Genomic DNA, 18875 nt, shown 5'->3' on the forward strand with positions numbered 1-18875 from the left:
GGTGGAACATCGGAGCTTCAAGGACATGTGATGTTTCGCTTCCTAAGATTCGCAACCGTAAAAGGAAATCTGAACCAAATGCTAGGAGCAGAGAGTACAGTCGCAGAAATGTTGGGGTCGAAAGATAGGGGTAATTTTTAGTGGCTATAAATCTCATATACGTCCACTCTAGCTCATAAGGCTGACCTGGAGAGGAGGTGCCTTTCTAAAACTTTTACATCTCCACGTATGAACAAAAAAACTTAATTAGTTAAGGGCATCCTTTAAAGGTAGCATCTACCAAGAATACGGATAAAAATATAGAAGCCTTGGGGTTCGCAAATGCAGTGTAAGCAGAGTTGAGCCCCCCCTTTGATAATGTGTAGGAGATTATAGTCCCTACAACGTGCTGACGATACGATGACAGAGGTGGCTAATTCATTCATGTTCTGGATTCGAATCTTGGCTGCGTTGTCTTTGGTTGACTTATTTTTGAACAGCATCAAGTATTGTAATGAAAACGAAGTTGGGAAAAATTAAAAAGAACAGAAAACTCTGCAGTGATAAAAACAAAACCTCTTCAAAACGTCCTCTCAATAATTATCAATAGTCATGGTTCGATTTAGGCCAACCTTAGTAAAGAACTCCAAATATTTCGGCTTTGCACCTCGGTCCACCAATTCGATATCCTCAGAAACTGTCTGGGGTTCTGACATATGCCATCATCATACACTTCAGATGGATTTGCCACATCTTCTTTCTCCACCCTAAATATTGTACCTATGGACTCCCCAGGTAAGATCATCTTCACTGATACCGATTAAGTCACCGCAGGCTATTGAATTGCACCAAACGGTCGTAATGTGCTTGTAGAATTGCCGAGGACAATGTCCGTTTGGGTGGGCATATAGGCCGACGCTTCTCCCCAGGGGATTTGATTATTGCGACATGCATTTCCAATTCGCTATTAATCTCTTCAGTATTGGTTCTCACCTGATTGTTAGAGGGGATTTCAGTTGATGCCGTATAGATATTGCCCTTATAGACTTTCCGGGTGGGATTATCCTCACCCGTACGGATTAAGTGACCCGCCCACCGTAACCTATTCAGCCGGATTTTATCCACAACCTGACGGTCATGGTATCGCTCATAGATTTCGTCGTTATGTAGGCTGTGGAATCGTCCATCTTCAGGGGGCCAAAAATTCTTCGGAGGATTCTTCTCTCGAACGCGGCCAAGAGTTCGCAATTTCTCTTGCCAAGAACCCAAGTTTCCGAGGAATACATGAGGACTGGCAAGATCATAGTCTTGTACAGTAAGAGCTTTGACCCTATGGTGAGACGTTTCAAGCGGAACAGTGCGCGGATTTCATCATCGTAGATTTTATCGGTTGTGATTTTCGACCCTAGATAGGAAAAATTGTCAACGGTCTCAAAGTTGTATTCTCCTATCCTTATTCTTCTTCGTGTTTGTGTTTGACCAGTGCGGTTTGATGTTGTTGGTTGATTCGTCTTCGGTGCTGACGTTGCCACCATATATTTTGTCTTGCCTTCATTGATGTGCAGCCCAAAATCTCGCGCCAATCGCCGCCTGCTCGATCTGGATGAAGGCAGTTTATACGTCTCGGGTGGTTCTTCCCATGATGTCGATGTTGTCAGCATAGGCCAGTAATTGGGTGGGCTTAAAGAGGATCGTACCTCTTACATTTACATCAGCATCACGGATCACTTTCTCGTGGGCCAGGTTAAGGAGGACGCATGATAGGGCATCCCCTTGTCGTAGACCGTTGTTGATGTCGAATGGTCTTGAGAGTGATCCTGCTGCTTTTATCTGACCTCGCACATTGGTCAGGGTCAGCCTAGTCAGTCTTATTAATTTCGTTGGGATACCGAATTCTCTCATGGCCGTGTACAGTTCTACCCTGGCTATGCTATTATAGGCGGCTTTAAAGTCGATCAATAGATGGTGCAACTGTTGTTCATATTCCAACAGTTTTTCATCACAGAGATCTGATGCTGATTTGCCTGGAGTGAAGCCTCTTTGGTATGGGCCAATGATGTTCTGAGCGTATGGGGCTATCCGGCCTAGCAAGATAGTGGAGAATATTTTATAGATGGTATTCAGCAACGTGATACCTCTATAATTGCTGCACTGTATGATATCTGGCTTTTTATGTATGACACAGATAATGCCTCGTTGCCAATCGTCAGGCATTGATTCGCTGTCCCATACCTTGAGTACAAGTTGATGAACCACTTGGTGTAACTGGTCGCCTGCATATTTAACCAATTCGCCTGTAATTCCATCGGCTCCTGACGACTTATGATTTTTTAGCCGATGAATTGTACGGACTGTTTCTCCTAAACTTGGTGGTGGCAATATTTGTCCGTCGTCTTCAGTTGGCGGGACTTCCAACTCGCCGATGTTCTGGTTGTTCAATAGCTCATCAAAGTACTCAACCCATCGCTCTAATATGCCCATTCTGTCAGAAATCAGATTTCCCTCTTTGTCTCGGCAGGATGAGCATCGAGGTATATAAATTCTGACATTCAACAAGAGTGAGAGGTAGCGGCGTTTGATCAAGACATAGCCACTTTGGTTCAAGGAGGTCCCATTTGAAGAGACTCACGTTCGTTTGTGAATCTCCCTCCTGGAAGGCCTCCTCCTCCTACTTTGTAGCCTTCTCTGTAGGGGCATTTTCGAAATTTACTTCGCAAAAGCAGATTGCGGAGCCGTTCGCTAATATTTTCAAAGCTATTTCCAGTAAATGATTTACTAGATGGCAGCTATGCTAAATATGTGATATAATTAGAAAATCCATTCCTGTCCAGCCTATCGAGTAGTTGCTTAGTAGCTCCTGCTAATCAGAGGGACCGCACCTTCCATGACTTTTCTTTTTTTTGCAGTTCAAACCCTTTTAAATTCAAGACACTTACTACTGTGGGAAGTATTCTTGCTATATAGGGTACCTTTCACAGAACATTATGCACTGGCTCCGATTTTACTCCCTCGCAATGGAACCCTTGTCCCTATGTCTTTTGAATGGAATGGATCGATGGTCTGATGATACATGAGACGCAAGGCTTAAAAATATCCATTAAATATGTACTGTTTTAACCTTAGGCCTAGATCGGATACCGGTTATTGCGACTTTGATGATGATAATGTTTTAACTTTCTTGAGTTTGTGAACTCCTTCTCTTCCAAGTGATCTGGTCGTTCTCTTTCTGAGATCGTACGCCTTCCCGTGTTTTATAACAAGCACTTCCTGTAGGCGATGTATGTGTATAAACTGATTCATTAAGGCAGTGCAGATTTTGGTCTTAGATGTAATATCGTCTAGGTTCTTACACTGCATGCAAGCCTCTCGCTTTTAAATACACAGCAGACTACACTTTGTGGATGAAAATATACGTAGACATATAGTATAGTCGGTCATCTCCACGAAACAGGCCCCTGGCGAATGCATTTCTTACCATCTAGAACAGGTTTTTAGCTGCTTAGCAGCGTTGGCTCTATACAGAGAACCTTGCGTTAAGAAAATGCGAAAATCGTTTACCCTTTTTATTTGCTGAGATCGTTGCACTGTATCCAATTCCTTTGGTCACTTCGTGATAAGTAGTTTTCGGGGTAAGATTGTTAACCATACATCAACCTTAAATCAGGACACAACAAATTGGCACAGTTTTCCCTGTTTCCTCTCTGCTTCTCCGTCCGCAGTTTTCCGTTAAGAAAAAAAACTCTCCAGCAACCATCACTTGCAGGTGGAGGATTTGGTAGCAAAGCTGTTGATATTGATTGAGCAAACATTTTTCATGTTTTGTTTTCTATCGTAGGTACTCCTCCATGCTTCATATAGAGTAGTAAAATCTTGAAACTTTCGGATTTGATATATCTTTTGAACTTAGAACTGCACAACTGGGAAAGTAGTAATTTTTGCCAGCCCCTCAAGAGGAAGGAGCTCAAGTCGGAAAAGTCAAGTGGAAAAATCTAAGACGAGATGAGCAATTGTGATGGTAACACAATAGTGGGGTCGAAAATATCGAAATACTAGAATGATTACTATAGAAAGGTCCTAAAGTTGGTTTAAGTTTCAATAATTGCTGTGGTTCTTTCTGAAGGACGGTCCATAGGGTCCCATACATGAGAAACATCCTTCCTCGAAAGCACAGAATGACAGATTTGTCCGCTTGAATATTACCCACAGCTACCACGAGTCCAATTTCAATGACCAAGCCTTCTGAAGGACATAGGGGGGTTACGCGGTAGTCTATGGTATCCTGTATCCCCCATATGGTACTTAAAGAGAACTGGCGACTCTCACGAGAAGCCCATGAAGATGAACGGATTGGCATTTGTAGCCATGAATATACATAGATACATATGTACATATTTTGGGACTACTAATTTCATTTATGATAAAAATGTTTCAAAATATTTAACTACGATACATACCACAAATTATATCCAGGGCACATAGTGCAATAAATTCAACCAAGTCGACATTTTCCTTATTCTCGAACGCGTCCCTGTCGAGGGACCGTTGAAGACTGAGAACTAACTCATTGGTTTGAATATTCAAAATACGTACGTATTCTTCTAGGATCTTAAAGTGAAAAGCAGGCGTAATTATTTTGCGTCTGTCGTGCCACTTTTTTCCTGTAATTTATATTTTAGAGTAGAGACTGCAGCGCGGATACTTTTTCAACCATCTTTACCTGAACTTAGCAGCAACCCATCATGTATCCATGGTCTCAGATAATCATATTCATGAGCCTTAGTGATAAGGCCATTACTATTAAGTACACTTTCAATGAATTTACAATCAGACGTGAAAATATTCAATTCGGTTCCGATCCAGATGCGGAAAGTAGCTCCGTATTTCTCAGAAATATCGTAAAGTAACTGAACTAAATCTTCAGGCTGCCATCTTTTAGCCACCTGGACGTTACCAAGGATAAATATCGCGGGTGGTCCTTCAAATTGAAACGATAGGAACCAACGCCGTATGTAATTTCGAAAGATAGAAATTAAGGTTAAAATTGAGAACAATATTAAACCAAACGCGAACATTGTAGGAGTGTTTATGTAAATATTTGCAGCCATATTTGGTGGAATTGTACCAATCCATGCGGTGAGAATTTGAATGGGTTTTTAATTGTTTATGTAGTTAAAGAATATAATTGTTTACGCTTCCGGAAAGTTATTATTGTACATTATATGAGTAACGGCAAGTCAATTAAGATCAGAAATCTCAAATAGAAAATAACAATACCCGAAATTCGGCCCCAATGGAGGTCATCGTTTATGAGATAGCTTTACATGGTAATCACATAAATACTGTATGCATATAAAGTCAAAATAACTAAAAGTGTATCGCTTCAATTGACCACCTTAATGGCTGCTTATAATCTAGAAAATATTTAGGAGGTATCCCAGGATTCAGTACTTATAATTGCATTATACATAGATGGATGCTGGTATCCCATTAACACGGCATGGCCGCCATGGTCGAGTGAAAAAGGCAGCTACAAGGTCCCATCGTGATCAAAATTCCTCAGCGCAGGTAGGTGGTGGAGAGAATCTTTGATATTAGCTCTTTAAAGATTCGGCTCGCTCCTGATGGGTCTGAAGACGCTAGTTCAAGTGACAATGTTGGTTAAGATTGATAGCCGAAATCCGGAGTTTTTTTTTGTGCGTACACGGATGTGGAAAATCTTAGAAAGACACGTCCGCCGCAGCTCCGCCGCCCGAATGGCGGAACAACAGCGGGCGCGTGTGGGATTCACACCCACTAAAAACCACCCCCAGTCCCGCGGGACCACCATTGAGGTATTACTTCGCGGGGTAGGTTTGCTCTTAGGCACTCATCCTTTTCCTATTTGCAGCTTTTCTCCTTCTTTGTTCCTTCTGCAACTCCTCCTGCATTTGGATGATTGCGGAGCCAACCGTAAGCCACTTCTCCTCGGACACCAGCATCTCAGTAACCAAGCTCTCCGGGGTCCCGCTCCTGCCCAGCACCTGGTTTAAGCTCCTTCTCTCCATCGCAAATCGTGGGCAGTGAAACATCACATGCTCTGGATCCTCCGGTATGCCATCGCATCTGGGACAGTTCGGAAAATCATCCAACCCAAAGCGGTGCAGATACTGCCTGTAGCAACCACCGTGTCCCGTGAGGAATTGGGTAATGTGGTAGTTGGTATTCCCATGTTTTTGGCTCAAGCCACACCCTAATGTTGGGAATGAGCCTGTGCGTCCACCGACCTTTCGCAGACTCGTCCCATCTGCGTTGCCAGAGGTCAAGCGACTCTGACCTTGCCGCATTTCTACGCTGTGCATGCCCCTCCATATGTCTTGCATTGTACAGGACACTCATTTCTTTCCGACCGCTTTCCATTCCCCGCCTTCACCTCTTTTGCATTAAATGTTAGAGGTGAGGCATTGAGAAATATTAATCAAGACTTTTTATTTGATACCCCACATGACTATATTCCTTGAAAAATTTTTACATCCTCATGTATGGGGACCCTTTCTTAAGTTCCACATAGACCGATGTATCTCCTTGTATGCGTGTGCGTTCACAATTCTCACCCTTCCATCAAATTTGGTGCGATTCGGTATAACCATTTCTGAGAAAAGTGCGTGCGACAGACAGACAGATGGAGAGACAGCCAGACAGACTTGTCCGAAGTTGCTAGATATTCCATCAGGCGCGTCCCTTCGTGCGGAAAAGGGAATGCTCGGCGAATACATAAGAATATGCACTTGTATGCACATGAAAGTATGCGTGCATGGGTATGTTTATGCGGGGGTCGGGTAGGTTGGAGGAGAACAGCCGCCCGTGGGCAAAAATGGTTATGAGAAGGACACCCAAAATACGAAACGAATATGGAGGAAGAAAGGAAAGAAAGTCAACGTTGGTGAAGGAAGGAAACCAGGGAAGCTCTCGAAAGGCTAATAAATACGGAAGTGCCAAGTGGGAAAATCAAGCAGTCGTTCGTCCTACTCGGAGGAAAAATAATAAAGTTGCCCGAATTCATAAAGGACAAACACAATGTGCACCAGGTCATCAAAAACATGGTTCGACCCATTCATGCACTGTACAATAGTGCCAAGGACGAAAAAAGTACCTCGAAAAAAGCAAGCGTCGCTCAGGCAGCACAAGTGACGCCCCACAAAATCCAAAGGGAGGTAAGCTTGAGAGGAGTAGAGAGGGTGCGAATGATTCTCTTAGATCCTCGAAGGTCACGAAAAGGCCTCTCACCGGCAAAGGGAAAGCCAAACAAAGCGACCAAAATCGTGGAAACAGCGGCGCCGGCTACAATCGACCCAAGAGAGGTAAAGCCTCAAAAAGGAATCAAGGAAGCATGGATCAATGTTGGCAGAAAGACAAGTTCGACACGTAATCTTTTTTCATTTCGAAAAAAGGTGATATGGCATACGTCGATATCCTCAGGAAGGTCAAATCTAATCCGGAGTTGATAGACCTTGGCGGCGGCTGATTAAGTAAAAGTAGGTTGTGTCGTTCGCCGAATCAGGGAGTAGGTGTCCCTCAAGCGCTCAAGCGGTCAAAAAGAAGAAAGAAAATGTGGGGGAGAAGGTCATACGTTCAGGGAGTGCAAGGCCAACCCTGAATGTATGCTTTCATCATCATCATCAACGGCGCAGCAACCGGTATCCGGTCTACGCCTGCCTTAATAAAGAACTGCAGACATCCCGGTTTTGCGCCGAGGTCCATCAATTCGATATCTCTAAAAGCTGTCTGACGTCCTGACCTACACTATCGCTCCATGTATGCTTTGCAAGGAGAAAATGGGTGGCGACTTCCGGCACGTTGCAAACAGATGCTCAGAGCCTTGGATGCAGTAAAGAAATGCGGTTGATAAAAATAAAATTCAACTACTGCAAGGCAACGCAGGATCTACTCTCACAGACCATTTATGAGAAGGGAATCGAAGCTACCGTAATCAGCGAGTCTTATTGAAAAAAATAAGAGTGGTACCTAGGCTACAGATGTAACTGGCAAGGCGGCAATATGGGTGTGTGGAAATCAAGCCATCCAAGAAGTGATGGGAATTTCCAGAAGTTGAATTCGTTAAGATAAGAATAGCTGGCATTTACATATATAATTGCTATGCTCCACCAAGCGCGACAATAGCAGAATTCGAGAAACCCTAAGATCAAAGCGGGTGATTTCAATGCATGGGCGGATTGGGGCAGTCGAACTATGAAAACCAGGGGCCGTATCCTGTTCGAGGCTTTTGCCGAGCTAGACTTGGTGCTTGCAAATGCGATAAATGTATCCACTTTTCGTGGGATAGAGTTGGGCTCAATAGTCGATCTGACATATGTGAGTACCACATTGGCGAGGAGAATGGTCTGGTTTGTCAGTGAGCAGTATACTTATAGCGATCACTAGGCGATTTTCGTCAAGATCGAATATGGGCCATGCGGTAAAGTGCGTTCTCGAGGAGCTGGAAATCATGGCTGATGCATGAAAAAGAAAGATAGAGATGCTAATGGGGGGGGGGGGCGCAATCCCGGTGGTATGGCTTCAGAAAAGGTTGAGCAAATGATTAGATTCATAATGAGGGCATGGGACGCTGCCATGCAGGGGCGGCGAGTCTTCGCAATTAGACAGTCAAACTATTGGCGAATTGAGGAGATCGCGCAGTTGCGGGCTGCATGTTTTTGATCTAGGAGGATCTGCCCACGATCTAGAGAAAGACCAGACTTCGACCAGAAACGGCAAGTATTTGCGAACCTTCGAGGTAGGCTTAAACAGAATGTTACAAGGAAAATTTCGCAGAGGCAGACCAAAGCCCCTATGGTATAGCGTACAGGGTGATTAAGAAAAAGATAAAAGGGCGAACACCATAAATGACTTGTTCGTCTCTTCTGCTTGATATCGTGAATGCGCTTTTCCCCCGGATAAAGGGGAGCGTAAAAAACATAAACAAACATTGGACGTCTACGCCTTTGCCGGTCGAATAAATCGATGATAATAAAACTCCCGATTTGGATTCTATTCCCAATAGAGCTCTTAAACTCACTGTTAAGACCAGGTCGCGACTGGTTTATCAGCGTATTTGAAATATGCATGGTAGAAAGAGTTTTCCCGCTCGTTGGAAGAGACAAAATGTTGTGCCGTGGTGACGTTGGACATAAAAAATGTGCTCAATTCAACCAGTTTGGAGTGGATAAAAAGGTCACTGGTTAAAAGGGGGTGCCTCTAGTTATTTAACTAAGCTCTTCGAAAGTTACCTCTCGGAGAGGACACTTTGGTACGATACGGATGAGGGATTCAAGCAGTACACCGTCACCGGAGGAGTATTGGGTCCTTTCCTGTGCAACGTGATATACAATGAGGTCCTTGTCCTTCCCGCACCAAAGGAAGCCACGATAATCGGCTCCTCAGATGATTTAAGTGTGGTTGTCGTCGCGAAATAGCCTGAAAGCGTTGCACGCCGTGCACGCCAAAGAAACCATTAGTGCATAAAAGCGGAGCTGGAGATGGTTCAGCTTGAACTTATAGAACAAAAGACGGAGGCAGTCTTAATTACCAACCGTAGGGAGAGGAATACGATTAGTATTCGTGTTGGTGGTTACATCATCACTTCGAAGCCGGTGATCAAATACCTGGGGATGATGATTGATACTAAAATTAATTTCAAGGGACACCTGGATTGGGGCAGTGGGATTTGTATCTTACTTGACGCCGGATATCAGTCAACTCATATGTGAATGAGTAGCTGAATCAAATCAGAGTAATAATCATGAGCGATTGCAATGGTGACCACATTGCCTTCTATAGGGTGCTGTTATCTTCTAGTGTACCATTATGGTCTGAAATGAAGTGCTCTTAACACGCTTCAAGGCCTTGATTCGATTGAAGTGTCGCACCAACGGCTATTATTATTATACGAGCAGCATGAGAAGAGTATCAAACTTGGCAACTTCTCTACGCTAGGTTTGCATTGGAGGCCGAGTTAATTTTATTTAGTTTCGAGGAGTAGCCCGTATTCAGGTATCATAGGGACAAGCCGTTTCACTCATTAGAGGATAAGTTCCATGGAATGTAGTACTATTGAAACTCGTGGTGAAGTGCTTCTTCCATCTTTTCAACAGGAGAGCTTCCGATCTTCCACAATTTCTTGCATGATTTGTTTATTTAATTTATTTAGGTAAATATTGTCCACAGAAGGAGGAGCAAGTAAGTAACTTAGCTTATGTTTAAAACTAAGGAAGGAGACATAGCCAAAGGACTGAAGCTGTAGGGCGTTGTAGAAGCGGTACAGTCTCGGGATCGGAGAGTGGAAGTAGCTTTCGAACTCCACGAAGGGGATTTAAAAAAATGTGAGGTGGCAGAGCAGTCCATCAGGCAGTTGCAGCATTTAAAAAGCTATCGTTTGCATTGCAAGATAATTTTTCTGTATAAAAGCCAGATTGCTGTTGATCGAGAAATGGTCGACCTGACTCAAACTTTCCTACTAACTAATCGAAAGGTAGCTGACATTATGGCAGCATAGGTTTGGTGGATGATAACATGCTCAATAAGAATCGGGGACGTGTACCTTAAAGCCTAACAAATAACTGAGACCGTCTAAAATTGGATTCCAGACGAAAAGGGTTGTAAATCCTGCAAGAATTAATCTGGCAGCTAGGATTGTTTGACCAGTATCGCAGGAATTCTCGGTCAAATTGGTCGAGCTCTAAATGTCGAATAAATGAGTATTCGATAGTGGTAGCCAAATTGTCCATCCTTATTTATGTCTAGATAATGCATCAGTAATAAGCTCTGATTTGCCTTTTACAGTAAGCAGAAAATACTTTGACCAAATACTTAAACCCCAGCATGCAGTGAAGTCATCATCTCTGGTATTTGGTGCATTAAGTGAACAGTAGAATAACTACCCAATAAGGGTATTAAAAGCACTTGGAATCTCTCCATTTACTTTCTGAGTCGACCAGATCTTCCCCGGCCATCGGTTTATAGTGTCTTTTTTTTCGCAGACGATCTTATGTCTTGGTTTAGGACAGATCTTCAACGGGAAAAGAAAAGAAAAACACCGTAAAGCCACAATTTACCGCAGCGCTGTTCACCCTCTCGTCTGCTATGGACCCAGGGTATAGTTGGTTATGAAAACGTCTCAAATGTGGACATCTGCAGCCAGTATGAAGACGTGTGCATTGATCAAAAGTTACGAGAGAAAAAGGCCTTCGGTCGTACTAACACCTCATCTCCGATAATTGTAATTCGCTACAAAAATTTGGTTTTCAGATCGACCTAAAGCCCACTCGATATAGCAATGGGTTGACAAACTGACCGAAGACATAAAAATTGCTTGACCTCGCTCGAACTAACTTTACGACCGGGAGAAGTGGCGAAGCTAATCTCGACAAGACAACCTCGCTTTCAAACAGAAAAAAAACCTGGGGAAAAAGGAAGACTATTAACAGCTTCTTTTTCTTCAGCCTTTGTCCTGTTCACAGGCGGGGTCGACTCGTCGTGTTCGGTTTCGTCTTTTGGCTTTATCGAATGCCTGATCTGGGTGCAATCTCGAGGTTTTAAATCCTCATCCCGCGTATCAAGCCACCGTTGTCTTGGCCTGCCTTTTGGTCGTTTACCATCGACTTCGATGTTTAGACCAATCTTGGCAAGTGAACTCTCGTTAGCACGAATTGTGTGACCATACCATCGAAGACGCCTCTCTCGTAACTTTTTCACGATCGGTGCAACCCCATAACGATCGCGGATATCCTCATTTCAGATGTGATCAAAACGCGTGGCGCCACTAGTCCAACGTAACTTCTTCGTTTCCATTACCGCAAGACGCCGTTCATTGTGTTTTATAGTCGGCCAACACTCAGAACCATAGAGGGCGACAGGACGGACGACATTATGGTAAATTTTAGATTTGAGACGTTCGTTGATACGTCGATCACAAAGAACACCAATTGTGGAACACCACTTCATCCAGGTTGCGTTAATGCGTGAAGCAATTTCATAACACAGTTCTCCATTGGCTGATAGCGTTGACCCGAGGTATTTAAATCGCTCAGTTCCGGGCAGATCACTGCCACTGATAGTGATTGTGCCTGTTTCATGGGGATCGGTCGTCAAAAATTCGGTTTTGTTTAGATTCAATCTGAGACCGTGTTGCATGAGGCGATCATTCTATTTTTGGAATTTCCTGGCTTAGTTTCTGAGATGGTTAGGTATTTCTTCGCCATTCAAACTGTAATCACTCGCTCTTCTTCCTCATCGACAGAGTTGCTTTTTAGCGTTTTCTGTGAAACAAAACGTTATTAAAATCGATTCAACGTCTGTCTGCCTGTCTCTCCGTCTGTCACACCTGGTTTACTCTGCAACGGTTGGAACTGTTGTCACGAAATATGGTGAGAATATGTGGTCTATTAATCGCTACACGTGCAACGAGTAGGGTATGCGAAATTGGGGTGTAATTTTTTTTTCTACAGAATATAGTCGTTGGTGCTTTTTGGAAAAGGGGCTTATCTATGATATCGAGGGAAACTTAATGATTTTCGTGCCCCGCGTTGAGTATAGTTTTTAGAAATTGCAAATTGTGGGTGTTCTAAATGAGGATTTAAATTGACTGATGCCAGTCCCGAATGACTATTGTCTACCACGAGGGTAAAATTGGTTAATAAATAGAAAGAGTGATGAATTTTGAGCGTTCAGCTTCGCTAACTGACTAAGCGAAGCTCTAACGAAGTTTTGCTAACCAATTCCGGAAAGAGGGTTGGGATGGATGCTTCGTCACTTTTAACGTTATTAACACGTGCCTTAGGCCTGATGTATTGGGGATTATCAAGAACCAAGCAATCTTGCGATAGAAGATGTGCTTCGAATGTACTATGAAAGCGAGAAAAGTTCGTAAAAAGTCGTAAATTTAGATGCTTTAACGACGGAGGAAAACCTTTCAGAGGTATTATATTTCGGGGTAGGGAGTGTATTAGAATATAATTTGTAAAATCTGTGGCCTTTACAACCAGTTCACTTGATTTGGACTGGTTCTTTGGAGTTTGGTAAGTATCAAGAAGCCGATAACATGATTTTTAGATGAAAGATAAAATCATGAAAGGCTTGATCTGAACATCCAAAATTTATCTATGTCAAAGTCGGTTTTTAGGATCATCTTGTGTTTTTTAGTGATCTCGGTAGAACTTTTCGCTAGGTATCAAAAACATTGATAAGCAATCTATCTATGATCTAACATCCTCCGATTTTACAGACGACTTCTATGCAGAGATTGACATATGAGAAATGAAGGATTTGATAGTAGTTGCCTTTGAAAAGAGTGTTTACGGAGACCACTTTCTTCAATCCTATATCTATTTTCAATTTATATTTAATTAGTACTGAAAAATTCCATTACGGGCATACAATAAAACTATGAAGCAGGGGCTTCAAACTTTCCTTATTCACTGTCACATCGGATGAGTATAGTCACTAAAAGCACATTACAAAACCTCTTTTCCTTTGTGCCTTTTGTTTTTAAGTTTATTCCCCAGAATACTCCTAAGACGTTGAAGTGGACACATAGTTAAGTCAAGCAAAATGTTCACTTACCACACAAAATATCCAAAGCACACATTCCGACGTATTCATGAAGCACCACATTATCTTTGTCCTTAAGGTCATTCAATATCCGCACCAGCGAGGAACTTTGCGCATCGAAAATTTCAAGGAATTGCTCTAAAATCTTAAAATGAAACGCTGGGGTGATGATCTTCCGACGTTTGAACCATTTTTCTCCTGGAATTGTTAAGAAAAATCCCTTGTTAGAATACATACTAATTATACAGTGCAAAGTATGACTCACCTGAGCTGACCAACAGCCCCTCTTTCAACCACGGATCCAACACCTGATATTCTCCTGCCTTATCCATTAGTAGATTCGTCCCCAGGATCGTCTCGATGAAACTCGGGTCCGACACCAAAAGATTCAGTTCTGGACCGAGCCATATTCTGATAATATTCCCGTATTTCTTAACTATCTCTTCAAAGGTTAAGATATATTGCTCTGGTGGCTTTCCAAAAAACAAATGTGCATTACCAATGAATGGTAACGCTGGAGGACCCGGAAAACTTTGGGCAAGGATAAGTCTTCGAACAAATTTACGGAGAAGAAAATGCGTTAGGATCAGAGTTAAGAAAATTATTCCGAATTCAACCAACATTTTGTTGATACTGAAGATCCGCACAAGCGAAGTAAGATTTTACAGCACATTTTCGGTTATTTCAGGAGCAAAAAAAGTAATTGCTCAGTCGAAAGTTCTTGAGTTATCGCCTTTGATTTTATATAAATAATTCTTAGAGTGTGTTCAATATGGCGTCTGTCATGAACTTGAACTTTATAACTTAATTTTACGTTAGAAAACTTGTATTCATACGCATCAACCGTTGATAAGAAATCAGTCACGCTTTCCCTGAAATGTTTCCTAAAGATGAAGAAGGCGTGCTTCTTGCCGAAATTGTTAGTAACTTTGCCTGCAGATAGCCGAGGTCAACGAATTTTTGGGGGAGTCGGTAAGATTATTTTTGACGCATTAAACAATTGTAAATAAGATTGTTTTTTCTAAAACTTTCCAAATAAAATTCAATAATTACTGTTGTTGTCTTCACAGATTTGTCGAAGTTGAATTTTATGAGTTCGTGATTAAATTATGAAATGATTGATACCGTCGGGGTTAGAAATGAGTATTGTTGATATCTCCAATGGTGGGGTATGAAAATCACAAATTAATTTACCGGGGTTCACAGAAACCCGTCTCCTGTCAGCCGGATAGTCGCCTCTGTGTGCTATCAAACGTCTTTTCGAAGCTCACTGCTCCTGTAGGCCGCATAGTTTAAAGGGGTCCTTTGAGGCGGTACAGATTTTTGTCTTAGATATTATCTCGCCTAGGTCCACACACTAGATGTAAATATCGCACTTTTGTGCACAGACTCCGGCATTCTTCCTCTGCGCGGAAAATTCTCCGACGTGTGATCTGTTTTTGGTTTTTCCAGATACTGTTGGCATTTCATCTTAAGTTCTTTACGTTGAGATCGGCCTTAATTTTTTAAAGTTTTGTTGAAAACGGGGATCGTCCTCCCTGCACCGGAGAAGGTGCTAATAGGACCCCAAGCCAAGGTGGAACAGCATACGCCGAGGGCTGCGTGGCCAATGGGGAGCTTGGTCTTTAGTATGCGAACTCTGAATACCTTGGGCACGTTCAGTTTCAAATAAGACCCTTACCCTGGTGGCCGGGCCAGCCAGAGTGGACATTCTTCCCGGACTACTCGTGGGACCAAGACATGGACTCAATTAACAAAAAAACTAAAACGACGATAGAAGAGGAGGCGATGATGTCAGGCGCATCATCGGAGGACGAGCTACTGGCCTCCAGCCAGGAGACAGTGGTCGTCGAGAGCAGTACACTCGGTGCCAACCGTAGCACCGTTGTGCTGAAACCAACCGCAGGGACCTCCCGGAGCGAGGCGTCAGACGGACTAGTGGCTTCCAGCCTGGAACCCACTGCCGTCAGGCTGAGTGTAGCCAGTACCAGACATAGTACTCCTGACCCGAAGCCCTCAGCGTCGGGGGATCCCTCGAAAGCGAAAACCGACAAGAACGTCGGTCGCCGGAAACCGGCTAAGAAGCGAAGGTCCACGGGTGTCCTGCTCAAGAGCCAGTACCAGAAGGCCATGCATATTCTCGGCAAGATTGCCAAGAATAAGCAGGCTGGTACTGTCGACGAGCGGGATGAAAAAGACCTCGCTAAATACCAGGCGATTGTTGATGAATACAACAGCAAACGCCGGGCTGACGAGCAGAAGGCGAAGCCCATCGCTCTAAAACGCAACCGATCTCAAGACGAGGTCGAACAAGATAAGAAGCGGAGCAGTGTGGGCAAGAGCGCAGACGCCAAGCAACATACGGAGGAAATTGTACAGCAACCGTCAGCCGGCGGGCCACGTACTGCGAAGCCCTTCAGCGACGTGGCCAGGAGTCACTTACGTGTGGCGCTGGCGGATGGTAATTTTGCTAGCGGCAAACTAACGTTGGAGGTGTGGACCAGTGTTGAGGCTAGGCTGTCGGGCATGGTCTATGAACATCTCGTGGAGACCGGAGGCAAACACCCGGGACTCACTCCCCACTTTGATTCATCTCAGGTGGTCCGTGGGTTCCACGTAATAGCTTGCATGGACCAATTCTCTAAGGACTTTCTCGGCTCGTGTGTCGCTAAGATCAGCGACGCCTGGGAGGGCGTTAAGCTCAAGATTATCCCTTACGACGAGATTCCCAGGAGACCGGTCGCTCGCATCTGGTTGCCGAAGATCCGCATGGAGAAGGACAAGCTCGTCCATTTCCTGCGCCTTCACAACCCCGGGATTCCCATGGACGACTGGGTTGTTATAAAGGAAGAGGAACCTCATAAACAGCCAGCCCGTACTACTCCGCATAAAGAAGGAGTGCCTGGAGGCACTGAAAAAGGCTGATTATAAAGTGTGGTTCGGAGTCAGGAATGCCAAAGTAAAAGTATTCCGCTCTGCAAAACCGGACGACGACCTTGACCCAATCGACGCCGCCAACGAGCTGTTGGAGGAGATGACGATCGACGGTCCGACGGGGGCTGACAAACCCCCCACGCAAGCAGATCATGCTGAGGGTAACGCAGATAAATCTGCAGCACTCGAAGTGTGCCTCGGCTAATCTGCTCGTCTTCCTCTTAGAGGAAGACATCGACATCGCATTAATACAGGAGCCCTGGGTCGGAAGCGACCGAACCATCAAAGGGCTCCAAAGCAAATATTTTAATTTATTCCACAGCACAGGAGACGCTGATCAGGCTAAACCTAGAGCATGTATTCTTGCGAAGAAGAGTCTGCACGTTTTCCTGTGCCCGGACCTGAGTTCCAGTGACCTAGTTGTGGTCAAGCTGGAGCAGGTGGGGGCAGAGAACGTTTATATTTCCTCGGCGTACATGGCTCACGACCGATCAGTTCCGCCAGAAGAACTACAACATCTGACGAACACCATAACAGCAAAGAAAGCCAACCTGCTGATAGGCTGCGACGCAAATGCAAGGCATACGCTTTGGGGCAGCTTCGAAATCAACGAAAGAGGTGTTGCAGCGTGCAGTGCCGTCAGACTACGTGAGTCCGGATGCTGGGCAGCGAAGTCCTACGGCCACAGCAACATTCTAGATGAAATACCTCGAGAAATCTGGGCATCCCCCACGGACTATGTCACTCGCAAGCTGAACTTCACGAGAAACTTTGCTGTGGACCTTCCAACCAGGGCAAAGTGGAAGACCGGCGGCGTGTTGCAAGACTATGACACGGTATTCTTTACGGACGGATCAAAGATGGCCTATGGAGTCGGCGCGGGGGTTTTCTCGAATACACACAGTGTATCCAAGTCGTATGGTCTCCCAGGTTTCACCAGTGTATTCCAGGCGGAAGTACTGGCGATATTGGAGGTCTGTCGATGGCTGGAGCGTGATTCGAGCCCCAAGAGTAACATAGCCATTCTGACCGACAGCCAAGCGGCCATCAAGGCCTTGTACTCAACGACGACATCTTCCCGGCTGGTGGGGCAGTGCAGAGACACGCTCAATCATCTGGGCGGCACGCTCAAGATCACTCTCCTCTGGGTTCCCGGGCATAGGAACATAGAGGGGAATGAGCGGGCTGACAGATTGGCCAGGCAAGGCTCTGCTCTTGGCAGTCCCTCGGGGAATACAGTCGGTGTTCCGCTGGCGGCTGTCGGGGGCCGAGTCTACTCGCACTACCTAGCAGCCGCGGGCCTGAGATGGCGAAGGCTTACAAGCTGTGCCAAATCAAGGAGAATTTGGCCCGCTTATAACATAGCCCGATCACGAGAGCTACTTCGAATCGAATTGAATACCGGGTATATTCCTCGTGTATATACTACGAGCTATATATAAATGGAACCATCGTGTATTCAAATTTTCTGACACAAAAATCGTTTATACCTGAAGCGTCGAGCTTCCGGTTTCCGACTTGTTTGAACTTTAATAGCGGAAACATGTCGACGAGATAACGAAGTTTCAGCTCTACAAGTCACCTCAGTTCTGATTTTGTTAGGCCGTTTAGACTGTGGCCCTTAATTGTTCCATGACAGATAGGCTTCTTTTCGCCTTTGGCATTAAAGTCACCGAGAGCTAGGTTATTTGAAGACTGCACCAAACACCATGCAAGTTTTAGCAACCCACCCTGAGGCAGATCTTTATACCCTTCTATGATACTTTGGAGTGTAATAAATTCACATAAAGAACACGACTTCCACCTATTAAAATTTTATTAATAATAGGAACTCCGCCGTGGCCGATCCCAAACCCGGTTGTGAAAGGAGGAGGGATAGATAACTTCAGTCTGTATAGCTGTACAACACTGCAGCATCTCAGTCAGTTGTAGTCTTGCAGATTACTCACCGAGGAAGCTATCACCACAGCCGGCAGTTAGGTATAAAATGCAAATCCGAAAAATGAGGAGAAGGAGCAACTTAAAGTCTGGTGCGGATAATCGGCAAGAGTCGTCTGACCTAATGGCTGGGTCGGACTCTCGTAGTGGACAGCATGGCGTCGAAACTGCTAATCGTCGTACGGTTGACCCGGAGCATTGTTGCGCTTGCTGCAGCTGTTTCGTCACAATCTGTGGAGTAAGCAGCGGATGAAGTGGACGAAATAACGATGGGGGCAGGTACAACCTCTTACCGCCCTTTGTTGCACTAGAGATTCGTCGAGCGTTTCCTGCAATATGCGCACCGCTTCATTACTCGCAGCCACACAATCCCGCCATCATCAGGGAACGTATTCGGCTGGAGGTCATCGCGAAAACTGGTGATCAAAAGTCGATGGGAGCAG

At 44.5% G+C, this 18875-nt stretch overlaps 2 protein-coding genes across 2 annotated transcripts; both read right to left on the reverse strand.

Moving 5' to 3' along the window:
• Positions 1 to 4416: 4416 nt before the first annotated feature.
• Positions 4417 to 5084, reverse strand: LOC119653415 (probable cytochrome P450 4d21). The gene is made up of 2 exons (XM_038057983.1): positions 4697 to 5084; positions 4417 to 4637 (listed from the first exon to the last, which is right to left on the reverse strand). Exons 1-2 carry the CDS (start codon positions 5082 to 5084, stop codon positions 4417 to 4419), a joined length of 609 nt encoding a protein of 202 aa, XP_037913911.1.
• An 8128-nt stretch (positions 5085 to 13212) lies between these two features.
• LOC119653417 (cytochrome P450 4d1-like) lies at positions 13213 to 14183 on the reverse strand. The gene is made up of 3 exons (XM_038057991.1): positions 13826 to 14183; positions 13573 to 13758; positions 13213 to 13334 (listed from the first exon to the last, which is right to left on the reverse strand). The coding sequence occupies exons 1-3, from the start codon at positions 14181 to 14183 to the stop codon at positions 13213 to 13215; spliced, it is 666 nt and encodes a 221-aa protein (XP_037913919.1).
• Between the last annotated feature and the right edge of the window lie 4692 nt (positions 14184 to 18875).

Source organism: Hermetia illucens, chromosome 4 (genome assembly GCF_905115235.1).
Source record: "Hermetia illucens chromosome 4, iHerIll2.2.curated.20191125, whole genome shotgun sequence".
Classification (NCBI taxonomy): domain Eukaryota; kingdom Metazoa; phylum Arthropoda; class Insecta; order Diptera; family Stratiomyidae; genus Hermetia; species Hermetia illucens.

Excerpts from the sequence above, each read along its gene's own strand:
- LOC119653415 (XM_038057983.1), bottom strand. The coding sequence starts at position 5,084 with ATGGCTGCAAATATTTACATAAACACTCCTACAATGTTCGCGTTTGGT. Across the intron at positions 4,638-4,696 it reads TGGGTTGCTGCTAAGTTCAG|GAAAAAAGTGGCACGACAGA; the intron begins GTAAAGATGGTT and ends TATAAATTACAG.
- LOC119653417 (XM_038057991.1), bottom strand. The coding sequence starts at position 14,183 with ATGTTGGTTGAATTCGGAATAATTTTCTTAACTCTGATCCTAACGCAT. Across the intron at positions 13,759-13,825 it reads GGGGCTGTTGGTCAGCTCAG|GAGAAAAATGGTTCAAACGT; the intron begins GTGAGTCATACT and ends TAACAATTCCAG. Across the intron at positions 13,335-13,572 it reads TGCTTTGGATATTTTGTGTG|ATATAGGATTGAAGAAAGTG; the intron begins GTAAGTGAACAT and ends AATTGAAAATAG.